The sequence below is a fragment of the Chinchilla lanigera genome, unplaced genomic scaffold (assembly GCF_000276665.1).
Source record: "Chinchilla lanigera isolate Chin_1 unplaced genomic scaffold, ChiLan1.0 scaffold00166, whole genome shotgun sequence".
Taxonomy (NCBI): Eukaryota; Metazoa; Chordata; class Mammalia; order Rodentia; family Chinchillidae; genus Chinchilla; species Chinchilla lanigera.
This window is the reverse complement of record NW_004955567.1, coordinates 985,715-998,958: the sequence shown is the minus strand read 5'-3', so window position 1 is coordinate 998,958 and position 13,244 is coordinate 985,715. Positions and strand designations below refer to the sequence as shown.

Sequence of the window (13,244 nt, the reverse complement as noted above, 5' to 3'; positions counted from 1 at the left end):
CAGGACCCAGTAGGTGAGGTTCTGGGAGTCCGAGCCCTGGGGCTCCTCCCAGCGCAGGCTGATGGAGCTGTTGGTCTGAGCGTGCACTCGCAGGTTGGTCACTGCGTTGGGGGCTGAGCACAGGGACAGAGGGGAAATCAGGTCTGCTCCTGGCCCTCACATTTTCCTGCCCTTCCCCAGCTCTCAGACCCAGAAGGAGGACATGGGATGCTGAGACCCGCAGCGTGCGCCTCGGTGGCACAGGCCCCACGGGACTGTGGAGCACTGTGAGCGGCTCGTTCCAGGCCCGCACATGCTGACAGTACTGACCCATGAGGTAGGCACAGTAAGGATGAAGTTGGAAACACAACCCCATTCATCCTTTCTACATAAATTACCCATTAAGAAGGAAGTGTTTTACATCTCTCACACTACGTGATATACCCTGTGATGACTCATTTCGGCCGGGGTTCTTTCTACATTTTTATGTGGCTAATAGAAAACTGAAGTTTCCATGTGGGGCTCTGTATATTTCTATTGAATCACAGAATCTGCCACACTTGTCTGTTTTCAAGCACCCCACACAAATCCCCACAAAGGAGAGAGTAAGAGCCAAGTGTGGTGGGGCAACCCCTAAGCCCAGAACTCTAGGAGGCTGAGAAAGGAGGATCAAAACTTCAATTTCTGCTAGGGGAATTCAGCAAAACGTTATCTTAAACCAAACAAACAAACAAAAACAAACACGGGCTGGGGATGTAGCTCAGCGTGAAGGCCTTGGAGTGAATCCCCAGTTCCATGGACCTGAAGAGGTTAAAACACTGGCTGCTGACTCTCACCTAGACCTCTGGGAAGATGGTGGAGTGGTGAGGAGCCTCTCTGAGATTTGCTGTCCAGATACTGAATACAGCAAAGAGAGGAAGAGAGGGAGAAAAGTGGGCCCCGTAGTCCAGGAAGGATCTGAGAGTGGAGAAAGTCCACGGGGAGAGTGCAGAAAGAGGCTCAGCAAAGAAGAAGTGGGTATCAGGCTGCACCTGCTCCCCGAGTCGGGACTCACTGCATGGGAGGGAGGGGCAAATACATGGTGACTGCTGGCAACCCCAGAGGCCTCCACGAGAGGCAGTAGCGGAAGGCGCAGTGGACGTGGAGGACCGTGCTGGCTGGGGGTGAGTGCTGCAAGACTAGCTGTTCCAGCGGGGAGGGCACTTAGCCATGGCCCATCTTGGAGAGGGGCCAACTGAGCTGGGAACTCAGGGCAGCTGCTGGCTCCACGTGGCAGCTCCCAGCCCAGGTGAGGCCGCAGAAGGCGCCCTGACTGCAGCAGGCTGAGCGGGTCAGGTCCCAGCCTCCCAGCCACAAGCCAGCCCGAACTTCAGGGGAAACAAAGGTGCAGCTCACTGAGATGATCCACTACCCCAACGTAAAGCTACCGCTGGCCTGCTGGGAAAAATCAACATGGATCCAGACTCTGTCTCCACACATTCTCTGGCAGAGACAGCAGAGACAAACCTGGAAGTGGACATTTTTTACCCTCTTTTCTTTTTTGTTTTCCTCTTCATTGTTTGATCTTGTTTTTATATGAGTGTGAATGTGTTTTTTTTGTTTTTGTGGTTGCTTTTCTGTCCTGTTCTCTTTTTACCTCTTCCATCTCTCTTTCCCTCCTGTCTTCAGCACCAGTTTCCCAAAGTCTGTGTGGTCCCCCTTTTCCTCCAGCCTTGCTTCTAGTCTCTTCCTCTTCTTCTGTTTCTCTCTTTTTCCCCTAAACCTTTTTAAATTTTCTCTCCTGAGGGTGAAATTGACATATTGAGGGCTTATTTATTGCATACAATTGTCTGGTTTGTTTTAGATTTTGTTATATAACCACAAATCTAGTTCTTATAGTTAAAGGTTGCAAAATTAGAGGTTACTACGGTGTAATTTCCTAGGGTGTATCTGATGCTATGTTTACTGTCAATTGTACCACTTTAGCCAAAGTGACATAATTGTTCTAACGAGCTGTTCTTCCTGGTATTCCAAGACTGAGATTGACTAAAGGTCATAGAAAATACTATGGGCCAGTGCCAAAGAACCAGGGGTGGTGCCAAGCAGGCAGCAACTTCTCATCCTCAATAAATTAAAGAGGTGGGATCTTGAAACAGACTCAAAATCCGAAAACCAACTACACCTGGAAGATGCCTCAGAGAAGCAGTCATTTCCTCAAGGTTCTAAATACTAGCAACAAAGCAACCCACCACAGGCAATTTATAAGCATCACCCAAGGAATTAAACAAAAGAAAAGAAAATGAGAAGACACTTAAACAAGATGCAACACCAGACATCCAGTTCACCAAAGGCAAACCTGGGAAGCAATGAGGTGGAACAATACAAAAGCCACCCACCTGGCCTCTCTGAAGTGGTAACAACAAAACAATTGACTAAGCCTCTAGAAAAAAATCAAATCAGAAATAATTTCTCAGATAACTGCAGAGATGGTCATCACAATGAAAAACATGCTCAGTGACTCTAGAGCAGATACAGATTAAAAAAATAGAGTTTAAGAAAATGATGGAAGCCATGAGCGCCCAACATAGGAAAGAAGCAAAATCCATAACACAGATTCAAGCAGATATCCAGGAGACTAAAAATTCCATTGAAAGTATCTGCAGTGGAATAAGCCAATGTGAGGACAGGATCTCAGACACAGGATCTCAGAAGATAGACTTGCAGGGGGCTGGGGATTTAGCTCAGCAGCACGGCACCTGCCTGGCAAGCGCAAGCTCATGAGTTCGATTCCCAGTACTGGAAAAAAAAAAAAAAAAAAAAAAAAAGAAGAAGATAGACTTGCAGTTAGCAATCACGAAAATAAAGATTTCTTAAAAATAGCAAGGGACCATGAGAAATCAGTCCAGCAGCTGCTATACGAAGCAAAGAAGAATAAGATAAGATTGATTGGAGTCAATGAAAAGGCAGGAGATAGCACAAATGATATAAAAACCTGTTCACAGATGTCATGGCAGAAAACTTCCCTGGTAGAAAGAATTTGACATACAATAACTGAGGCATATAGAATTCCAATTAGCCATGATCAAAAAAATCTACAGCCAGGCATATTATAGTCAAGATTCCAGAAATTCAACACAAGAACAGAACATTAAAAGCTGTTACAGAAAAGAAACAAATCACCTATAAAGGAAAGCCCATTAGAATCACAGCTGACTGCTCAGCACAAACCCTCAAGTCAAGGAGAGTTTGGAGTGAAGTATTTCAAACCCCAAAAGAAAACAACCTTCAACCCAGATTGATATACTCCACCAAACTATCAGACTGATGGAGAAATAAGGTATTTCCATGACAAATAGCACCTGAAGAAATTCATGACCATCAAACCAGCACTCCAAAACATTGTGAAGGACATTCTAGAAAGAGAAAACAAGGAGTACAACTCCATGAACACCAACAGGAGAAATCCACCAGGCAAGGCAAACAACTAAATAGAGGGGGGAAAATAAGGGTGCCCGCAACAGGAAAACAACAGGACGAGGAGAAGACAATACATATCAGTTATAACCATCAAGGTTAATGGTCTCAATTCACCAGTCAAAAGACACAGATGGTAGAATGGATCAAAAAGCAAGATCCAACAATATGTTGCATAGAAGAAACACATGTAACTCAAAAAGGTATTCACAGACTGAAAGTCAAAGGATGGAAAACAATACTCCTTGTGACAGGAACCTCGAAAAAAAGCAGCGGTAGATATTCTACTTGCAGACAAGGTGGATTTCAAGCCAAGACTGATTAAGAGATATAAAAAAGATCACTACACCATTGTAAAGGGGACAATCCAAGAGGAAGAGATAATAATCATAAATATCTATGTAACAAATACCAATGTAGCCAGGCACGGTGACACTCACATGTAATCCCAGCACTTAGGAGGCTGAAGTAGGAGGATAGCTGTGAGTTCGAGGCCAGCCTAGTCTACAAAGTGAGTTGAAGGCCAGCCTGAATTCCATAGCAAGGCCCTATCTCAAAAAGACGAAAAACAAATAACAACAACAAAAAAAAACCCACAAATACCAATGCACCCAACAATATAAAACAAAAATCAAATAAGCACTAATACAATTGTATTGGGGGATTTCAATACCCCACTGTCACAAATAGACAGATCAACTAGACAAAAGAATCAAGAATGAAATATTAAGGGCCAGGGATATAGCTCAGCAGCACAAATGCTGGCCTGGCATGTGCAAGGTCCTGAGTTTGATTCCTAGTACCAAAAAAAAAAAAAAAACAAGAATGAAACATTAAAACTGAACCCAACTTTTGAGCAAATCAACTTAGTAGATGTTGACAGAGTGTTCCACCTCACATCAGGATACACATTCTTCTCGACTGCACATGGGATGATTTCCAAAATAGACCACATACTAGCCCATAGAACATGCTTAAGTAAATGCAAAAGAATTAAAATTATTCCATGCATATCATCAGCCTAGAGTGCAGTACAATTGGAAACCAATGGCAAAAGAAATGACAAGAACTTCATAAACGCATGGAAATTATATAACACCCTCCTAAAATACTGGCTGCCCCTCACCTGTAGAAGCATTGAGAGTCTCCGCGGTGCTGTTGACTCCGTCTCTTTCCACCCACACAGAAAATACATATGAGGACCCAGGGCGCAGTCCCTCCACGGTGACACTGGTGTCGGTGGTCTTCCGGGGGTCACCTGTGTCGCCCTCTCCAGCCCACAGGACCCAGTAGGTGAGGTTCTGGGAGTCCGAGCCCTGGGGCTCCTCCCAGCGCAGGCTGATGGAGCTGTTGGTCTGAGCGTGCACTCGCAGGTCTCTCACTGATTGGGGGTTGGGATGAGGGTCCCTGTCAGCCAGTGCCCACCATTCCTCTGCCTCCCGCCCCCCGCCCCCAGCACCTCACTCGGTTCACTCTTCTCCAACCCCCTCTCCTGGGTGGGAGGCTTTCATGGAGAGGCCAAGAGGCCCCAGTGTGTGCGGCCCACGGTTCTGAGGGGTCACTCACCGGCTGCCCCGCCCACTGTCCAGCTGCACAGACCCTAGAAAGAGCCAGGGAAGGAGTTAGAGCTCAGGCTCCCGTGGACCCAGGAGTGACCGTGGGCCTGGTGGCTGCCCAGGACACTCCCAGCCCTGCCTGACAGTCACCCTGGTGAGGGTAGCTCAGGGCTGAGCTGTGACAAAGGTCGCCCCAATATCCGTGTTCTTCCAGCAGGGAACAAGGTCAAGTATGGTAGGGGTGTTGTTTCAGGGACGCAGAAGCTGACATTGGCTCTACTGATAAGGCCAAAGATAAACGTAATGGTTTTAATTTTTTAAACCTACAGGCTTGCAATGCTGGGGGTGGGGAAGTAACCATAAAGTCAGAAGATAATGAAGAAAATGAAACTGAAGGCTGGATCCAGATACCAGGGTCAGAAAGAAGGGCTGGGCCTGGAGCCCTGGATGTGAGGAAGGAGATCCCCAGGTTTTAGGGAGGAGGCTAGATCTGAAACCCCTTTCTGAGAGGGGAGGCCAGGCCCGGACCCCAGGGTATGAGGGGGGAGGCCAGGACTGTATCCCAAGTCTGAGCGGGGAGGCTGGCCCCGGATGCCAGGGTCTGAGGGGGCAGGCCAGGCCCGGATCCCCGGTCTGAGGGAACAGCCCTGGCCCTCAGAGGGAGAAAGGCACTGTAATGTGACTCTGGAGCTCTCTGCGTCTTGCCTGAGGGGCAGTTCCGGCTCCACTGTCACTGTGCTATCTAAGCCTGGGTATCAGACTCTCCACAGTCCTCCCAAACCGGGATCCCCCTTGCTTCTCCAGGGCATAACCAGCTCCCACTTCCTCTTGGTTCTGAGTTCAAGGAGCCCCATCCTTCATCTTCTGACTGTGGAGTCTGAGCCCCAGCTCCCGCTCCCTTGGGACCCGGCTGCCCCGGGCAGGGAGGACTTACCAGTAGCACCAGGCTCCCCCAGACCCCGAGGCCCACGGCAACCCGGTCCATGTGTCCTGTCACTGCAAGTGACACAGGAGTCCCAGCCTGGTCCCTCCACCTGCTGGACTTTATACTCAAGAATTTCCCCTTTCCCAGCCCATGGTGTGGCCAGAGCCCAGGCAGGAAGGGGAGGAGGAGGAAGTGCAGGCCCAGCGTGAGAGCCCAGCTCCGGCCCTGCCCTGTCCCTTGTACTTCTTCACCTCCCTGCTGCCGGACACCGCCCGGCCCTGCTGTCTCCGGGTGCACCTGGAAGCTCAGCCCCAGCTCACCCTGCTTTGTGGTGAATCCCAGACACATTCGTGGCCGATGTGCCAACAGCCACATGACCCTGAGGAGCATCGTGGGGACAGCGGAGGGGGCCCTCTTCCCTCAGGGCAGACAGGGCAAGGAGACCAGCCTGGCACGGTGGGCTCCTCTGTGCGCTGCAGGTCCGTGGTGGTCACAGATGAGCCGGGACTTGCTGCCTCCAGGCCTCTGTGCGCACCATCTCCCCGCCAGGTGCGTCTGCCCTGAGCCCCACAGCTCCTCCTCCTCCTCCGGCAGCACTGGGCTCCCATGTGAGGCACCCTGGGTTGGCCACTAGCTTGGAGCCCCGGAGGCTGTCGTTTGTGTGCGTTTGTATTTACACAGCCACTTGGCCACAGTCCTGACCTGAGGCGAATCAAGCTCAGGGTGACTCAGCTGGGTCCCCTGGAAAGAAGGGTGCCAAGCCCTGGGAAGTGCATGCTGAGGAACCTGTGACATGGTGGCAGCACAAGGCCCCTGGCCTGTGAGGGTCTCCAGCAGCTCAGGCACGTCCCCTCGGTCATCCCTTGGCTGCACTGTCTCTGGATGTCCTGACACTTGCTTGCGAGCTGGGATGTGAGCTCCCAGGCTGTAGCCCCGCCCTGCACTGTCAGAATCACCTCCTGCTCCATCCTTCAGCGGGGCTGCCTCCCGGGTTTGCTGTTTCCTGCTGGGTTGGTTTTGTTCTGTGTGTACTGGGGATGGAGCCCAACGCCTTCACACTGAGCTACATCCCCAGCACGTTTTGCAAATTTGTGAGATTGGGTCTTGCTTGGCTGGGCTCCAACTTGTGATCATCCTCCCTCCCTCTTCCAGACTGCTGGGATTACAGGTGTGCACCACTGTGCCTGCCCCATCTCGTTTCTAAAGTAAATTTCAAGCACTTTCCACCTCACATACAGAGGATGTTGCGACCCACTTTTGCCAGTTCCAGAGCCATGGGCACCTCAGGGTCCCTGATGTGATCGCAGGGGCTGCCCAAGGCCAGCTCAGAGGCACTGGTGGAAGAGCAGGTGCACCCCTGGGGTCCTGCACGACTGTGTCTAAGCGTCCATGAAGCATGCTCCTGGCTGAGAAATAACTCTGGCTCGGCAGGGAGTTATGCAGCACTTATTATTAAAGATCAAATGAAAAGAGAAAACAGCAGCTACGCAGCATGGGTCTGAGCTATGCCGAGGACCATGTGCGTAGGTGTCCGCTGTCTGTCCCTGCAGGACGGATTGCTCTCAGACAGGGTGCATCAGCAGTAACACACCTCACCCATGAGGTTCTGCAGCCGGGAGCCTGGCGGGGACAGCACTCATGGCAGGGTGCCACTGGGCCGGCTCTAGGGTTCCCCTGCCCTGGCCCACCCCTTGTATCTCTACCCTGTGCCCCCCTGCGGTGTCTCGTGGGCATCCTCCTGGCAGAACATCAAGACAGATCGGGCGGAGGGGGCCCCATCCATTTTGAGCATCACACCCAAGAGCTCTGCTTCACCCAGTGGGAAGGAGTGTGCAGAAGGGAAGCCAGCCTTGCGGGCCGTCCTGCAGGAAGTGAGAGGCCGCGGCCCACTGGCGGGGAGAACCCAGTTGTGCAGTGCCACCACTGGGTCTTCTGTGACACACCCCACCCAAGACAAAGGAGAAGGAGGAGGGGGAACTATGCCGCTCAGGGCTGTGAGACCTTTAGCACAGTTCCTGGGTCACAAGGAAGCCAGGGCCCCTGGGGCTGTGATCCCAGGGCTGGGCTGGACTTCCCACTGCTCCTCTTGCACACGCCCTGGGGTGTGGGTTCCCTTGGTCCACACACTTTACCCCAGGGCAACCCTGAACATCCTCACTGGAGTGATAGATGTTTTTCATTTTTTCTTATATTTTTGTCTAATTTGAAATTTTTTACTACATGAGAGTTTTTGTTTTGTTTTTGGATTTTGGAGACAGGGTTTCACTACACAGTTCAGGTTGGTCTTGAGCTCACTTTGTAGCCCAGGCTGGCCTTAAACTCACAAAGCTGCTCCTGCCTCAGCCTCCCAAGTGCTGGGATTACAGGTGTGTGCCACTACGCTCAGCTACATGAGCATTTTTTGCCTTGTTTTTTAAAACAGGGTCTCACTATGTCGCCCAGGCTGACCCTGAATTCACAGAGGTCCTCCTGCTTCAGCAGGTAAGGGCCACCATGCCCAGCCTCAGAGCCTGTTTTCCCATCTGTACAAATTAAGATTTAAGCCAGGCGTGGTGGTGCAGGCCTGCAGTCCCAGCACTCAGGAAGATGAGGCAGGAGGAGTGCCATGAGTCCGAGGCCAGCCTGGACCACACGCTGGTGGGAGCCTGGGTCAGCACAACTCCCCAGCCACGTTCCTGTCACCCCCTCCCAGAAGCATGGAGAAAGTGACGACAGTTCCTCCAGCCTATGTGAGAGACCAGACGCCAGTGACCACAGGGGACCCTCCTGCCACAGGTCATGTCCCCGGAGCAGAGGCTGAGCCAGGGGTTCCCACAAGGCCTGCCGGTGAGGGCTGCATTTATGAGAAAGGGCCTGGAGGGAGTGCCATGGGCAGAGGGTGGAGCCACGCAAGGACATGACCCCACTGTGTCACAGATCTTTGTCCCGCTTCCCCCAGGGTGAGTTCCCAGAGCTTCCTGCTGGGAAACATCTCAGGTTGGCCCACTGCAATTCTCGGACCAGGCATCTGTGAGCAGCCAGCACCCCTGGGAGCCAGGCTGGGTGTGCTGTGCCCAAGGAGGGACTATGTGTGGGGCACTGGCACAGCCACCAATGCAGCCTGGCGGCCGAGGACAGCCCGGAGCTGGATCTCAGGCGGAGGGAGTCTGTCCTGAGTTTCCACAGAGGTCGATCTTAGCCAGGCTAAGACTATCACACTATGGGTTGAGTGGACTTTAGAAGCCCCTTGTGAGCCTGGTGTCTGGGAGGCTGGCGTAGTAGGGTCGCAGGTTCAACGCCAGCCTGGTCAGCTTACAAAAGGCTAAGATGTAGCGTGGTGTGAAGACCCTGGATCCATCCCCAGAACACAAAGGATTTCAGAAAAGGGCGCTGTGTGCGTCTCCCTTCCTGCACCCTGAGTACGTGGGTGGAAATCATGCCAGACATTGTCGGTGTGACGGTGGAGGGTGGCAAGGACAAGTGGAAGCCCTCAGAACTGCTCTCCCCACTGCAGGCGGTAAATGCAGGGGGAAAGAACAAGAACTAGTGCCCCACGAGCCTAACTGGGACATGAAATAAACTGAAGCCAGGCGCGGTACACACTGTGATCCCAGCACTCCAGGAGACTGAAGCAGAAGAATCACAAGCTTTTTGAGCCCAGCCTGGAAACAGTGAATTAGTGAGACCCTGCCTCAGAATAAAACATAAAAAGCAGCTGAGGACGTGGGTCACTGTGGAGGCCCTGGGTTCAATCCCCAAACCCCACAAAGAAGAAAAAAAAGCAGAGGTGGACCCCGGGAAGGGCTGAGGGGAGGGCGGCCCCTGGTGGCAGCCTGCCACTGTGCTTGGAGTGGATCCTCCCGCAGTCCTGAGGCTGCATGTGGACAATCAGGCAGAGGAAGGGCCAAGGCTGGCCCTTCTCACCAGCTCAGCCCTCCCCGGCCCAGATGGCGCTGCCTTCTCACCAGCTCAGCCCTCCCCGGCCCAGCGCGCTCGCCGGGCAGCACCAGGAGGGAGGCTGAGCGCTGGGACCCCCGTGGGCAGCAAGGAAGGGACTGTGCAGGTAGCTGTTCCCGGCCGGCCGGCCCTGCCCGGCAGGAATCCCGCGGCCTGGCGCTGTCCTCGGTGCTGACGGGGGTCTACCTGCAGGGCGGGCGGGCACAGGCTGCGGAGCCTGGCACAGAGCTACTCCAGGAAAGGCCTCTGAGGGGGGACGCCCGGTGACTCAGTGGCTCCGAGTAGGCGGCTGGGGGCTCTACGGGGCCCGGGCAGGTGGGCCACGTCCTTAACACCCTCCACAGGTTTCCTGGGGGACGGGGTGGGCTGGGCAGGCAGCGGTGTCCAGAGCTTCACCGGTGCCGCGCTGGGCCGCTCCTCCCGTGGACCTTATTTCTAGTCCTCAGCCCTTTCCTCTTCAGACGGTGGCTATTGCCCGCCGCTGCAAGGGCCCAGCAGACGGCTCGCACCCACAGGGCCAGGCCTCCCGCCCGGGTCTGCAAGCGCCCAGTCAGCTCCGTGTGGCATCTGCCCGTGCCCGCACTCTGCTCCAAGTCCTGCCTGCCAGTCTGGGGTGCGGGCAGAGGACGGGAAGCCAGCGTGTCCCTGCTCCTGGGGGCTGCAGCAGGACAGCAAGTTAGACACATCCGAGCAACGCAGCAAGACCTTGACCCGCATTGCAGATAAGAAGGGTGGGGATGTGGCTGCCTGCCCGAGCACCTTGAGGCTCCATCCCCAGCACAGGCAGACAAGTGGGTGAGCAGAAAGAGGAAGCAGAGGCTTCGGACAGGGGAACCCGGCCTTCAGACTGTCCTTGCCGGCTCTCCGCATTTCTCAAGGAAATCTCTGTGCTCCCACCTCCTCCTGACACCCCACCTTCCAACCCCCAGCTCCCTCAGGGCCCGGGGAGCCTGCAGACAGCCTGGACAGGGCAGGGTGCAGCCGTCTCCCCTCTACTGAGAGTCGCCCCAGCAGCACAGCGCCTTGAGAAGCTCAGCCAAATCCAACCTTGTGGATGAGGCCCAGAGGGCAGCAGCCGCCGAGACCTCTGCACCACACCGGCCCTCTCTTCCAGCACTCTTCCCACCCTGGCTCCTCCTTCAAGCTCTCCAGCCCCAACAACGTGATCACAGATTTGTGCCTCCTGAAAGACGTCTTTCTCGGCCAGGCACAGCACAGGCTTGTAATCCCAGTACTCGGGAGGCTGAGGCAGGAGGGCTGCTGTGAGTGTGCAAACAGCCTGGCTAGGTAGCAAGACCATATCTCAAAAGAACAAGCAGAAACATCTTTCCTGGATTTAGACCTGCCCACTTGTCCACCACACGGAGGCGAAGGAATCCTCAGGCACCGGGCTCTGGGATGGGCTCCCTCCCTCCGCGACCCAAAACACTGGTGGCTCTGGTCTCTCCACACTCACTTTACTTAGCATCAGCAAACAGACAGGCGACTGGTGTGGCAGGAGGGGCACGGGTCGGGAGGCACAGGCCCAGAGGGCAGGGCAGGGTCTGGAGAGTGGCCTGGAACCCAAGAGGCCCACACGGTGCTGGAGGCGGCCGCTGCGGGAGGAGGGGTTCATCCGTCCAGCGGGCCTCTCAGTCGGCCTTCCTCTCAGGGCTCTTGAGCGCAGATAAGGTGATGAGAGCCTGGGCCGCATAGTAGGTGGTCATGGTCACCAGGCGGCCGCGGGGCAGAGGGTGCACAAACCTGTCCCAGGCGAGCACCACATCAGACACGGCGAAGAGCAGTGTGCCGTGGCCAGCACTCCCACCGCGAGCCAGGCCACGCCACAGCACCCCGGCCAGGAGCAGTGCATAGGCCGCCACGGGCCCGGCCATGGCAGGCTGCAGGTGTGGCAGCAGGAGGCTGAGGTAGGCCGCGAAGCTCAGGAGCACGAGCAGCAGCAGGCCGGGCCGCAGAGGAAAGAGGCCGAGGGCCCGCAGGTAGAGGAGGTGGGCCGCAGCGAAGGCAGCCATGCCTGCGGGAGAGGGCACCTTTGACTGCACTCGCCGCTCCTGTGCACGGCCACACCCTCAGCCACGAGTCACACTGCCCCAGACGTCCTGGGCTGTCTAGTGCTGTCGCCGTCTCTGGGCCTCCCCCAAACACGGAGCACACAGCACCCTGACTGTCCCCCTCTCTGGCCTCCGCCCTCCTCTTCCTCCGGGGCCCTTACTCACCGCGCAGGAAGGCCGCGGGCCACACGAGGCAGACGTCCCCCACGGCCGAGCACAGCAGGCCCCCTTGGAGGAGCCGGGCGCGGCCCCCAGCAGTGGGCACGGCCCACAGGAACAGCGCAAGGCAGAGCACAGGCAGGCACTTGAGCAGGGCCGCAGGCCAGGACGGCGGGGCCTCGGGACCCCAGAGGAGGTAGACGCAGCAGGTGAGCAGGAAAGGGCTCAGCCACCCGCTGGCCCCGGGGTGCTGCGGAAGGAGGTGCTGAGCACACAGCCCAGCCCCACCCTACCCACACAACTCGCGGCTCCCAGCCCACCCTCCCCTCCGCACTGCCTTGAGCCGTCCAGGCTGGCCCTGGTCAGGGACAGGGGCAGGACCTTTGGCCTCCTGGGGGACCAGGTTGCTCTGGCCTCCCACCTGCAAGAGGCAGTCTCAACCCCACAGGACCTGCTCCTGGGAGCACAGGGACCCCACGGCCCCAGGCTGCTTGGTTCCCCAAGCCCTGAACCCCACCCTACAGGCTCACTTGGCTGAAGAGCGTCTTCAGGGGCAGACCCTCTTCCCTGAGGTCCATGCTGGCCTGGAATATGGGTGCCCTGCAGGTGGCAGCTAGTGGACTCGGGGTGGAGAGGGCTTGTTACACATTAACCTGAGTGTCCTGTGGACTCCAGGGCTGATAACAGCCCGAGATGGGGCCTTCCCACTACCCTGAGGTGCCCACTGGAGCCAAGGGGTCCCTCAACCCCCAGAACCGCCACCCAGCAAATCGCAACCTGGCAGCTTTGCCTGCAGGGCGAAGCCAGTGAGCGTGCCTCCCACGGTAAGCCCAGCAACCACAGCCGGAAGGGACAGCGCGGGGCTCCAGTGCAGCAGCACACTGGAGGGACAGGCACAGGCGGCTCCTGCTCCACTCTACCTCGATGACAGGCCCGTGCCAACCACTGGGAGCCAGGACTTGCCTCACCCTGGGGACACCCAGCCTCCCGCCTTGGGCAGGAACCCCTGGCTCTGAAGCCCAAGGGCTCCCAACTTCCCCAGCTCTCAGCCACTGAGGGAGGGCAGAAGGGGACGCATGGCGGTGAGGACTGCCAGCTCCCTTCTGTCTGAAGTCCCGCCCCATCCGAACTGCGCCCCCTGGAGTGTCAGGGCTCAGAGCAGAGCTGCTCTCCTCAGGGTCCCAA

The 13,244-nt window shown here is 55.7% G+C and overlaps 2 protein-coding genes across 5 annotated transcripts in view; both read right to left on the bottom strand.

Moving 5' to 3' along the window:
* Nucleotides 1-6,079, bottom strand: part of Ptprh (protein tyrosine phosphatase, receptor type, H) — a 25,464-nt gene extending 19,385 nt beyond the window's left edge. For 2 of the 4 annotated variants that reach the window (XR_001232403.1, XM_013509243.1), the window contains exons 1-4: nucleotides 5,923-6,076; nucleotides 4,999-5,032; nucleotides 4,559-4,813; nucleotides 7-113 (exon numbers count right to left, since the gene is read on the bottom strand). Coding sequence is in view for 3 of the 4 variants with exons in the window: in XM_013509243.1 (XP_013364697.1) it covers nucleotides 7-113; nucleotides 4,559-4,813; nucleotides 4,999-5,032; nucleotides 5,923-5,973 (447 nt within the window). In the remaining variant the exon portion in view is untranslated. Of the gene's footprint in view, nucleotides 1-6; nucleotides 114-4,558; nucleotides 4,814-4,998; nucleotides 5,033-5,922 lie in introns of all 4 variants that reach the window. The other 2 variants (XM_013509244.1, XM_013509245.1) reach the window with 2 other exon arrangements.
* Nucleotides 6,080-11,285: 5,206 nt separating this feature from the next.
* On the bottom strand, nucleotides 11,286-13,166 carry Tmem86b (transmembrane protein 86B). Its single transcript, XM_005413346.1, has 3 exons — nucleotides 12,590-13,166; nucleotides 12,066-12,309; nucleotides 11,286-11,863 (listed from the first exon to the last, which is right to left on the bottom strand). The coding sequence occupies exons 1-3, from the start codon at nucleotides 12,635-12,637 to the stop codon at nucleotides 11,481-11,483; spliced, it is 675 nt and encodes a 224-aa protein (XP_005413403.1). The 5' UTR covers nucleotides 12,638-13,166; the 3' UTR covers nucleotides 11,286-11,480.
* Between the last annotated feature and the right edge of the window lie 78 nt (nucleotides 13,167-13,244).

Coding starts and splice junctions, on each gene's coding strand:
- Tmem86b (XM_005413346.1), bottom strand. CDS start 12,637: ATGGACCTCAGGGAAGAGGGTCTGCCCCTGAAGACGCTCTTCAGCCAA. Junction 12,310..12,589: donor TGAAGACGCTCTTCAGCCAA/GTGAGCCTGTAG, acceptor CTCCTTCCGCAG/CACCCCGGGGCCAGCGGGTG. Junction 11,864..12,065: donor GCCCGCGGCCTTCCTGCGCG/GTGAGTAAGGGC, acceptor CCTCTCCCGCAG/GCATGGCTGCCTTCGCTGCG.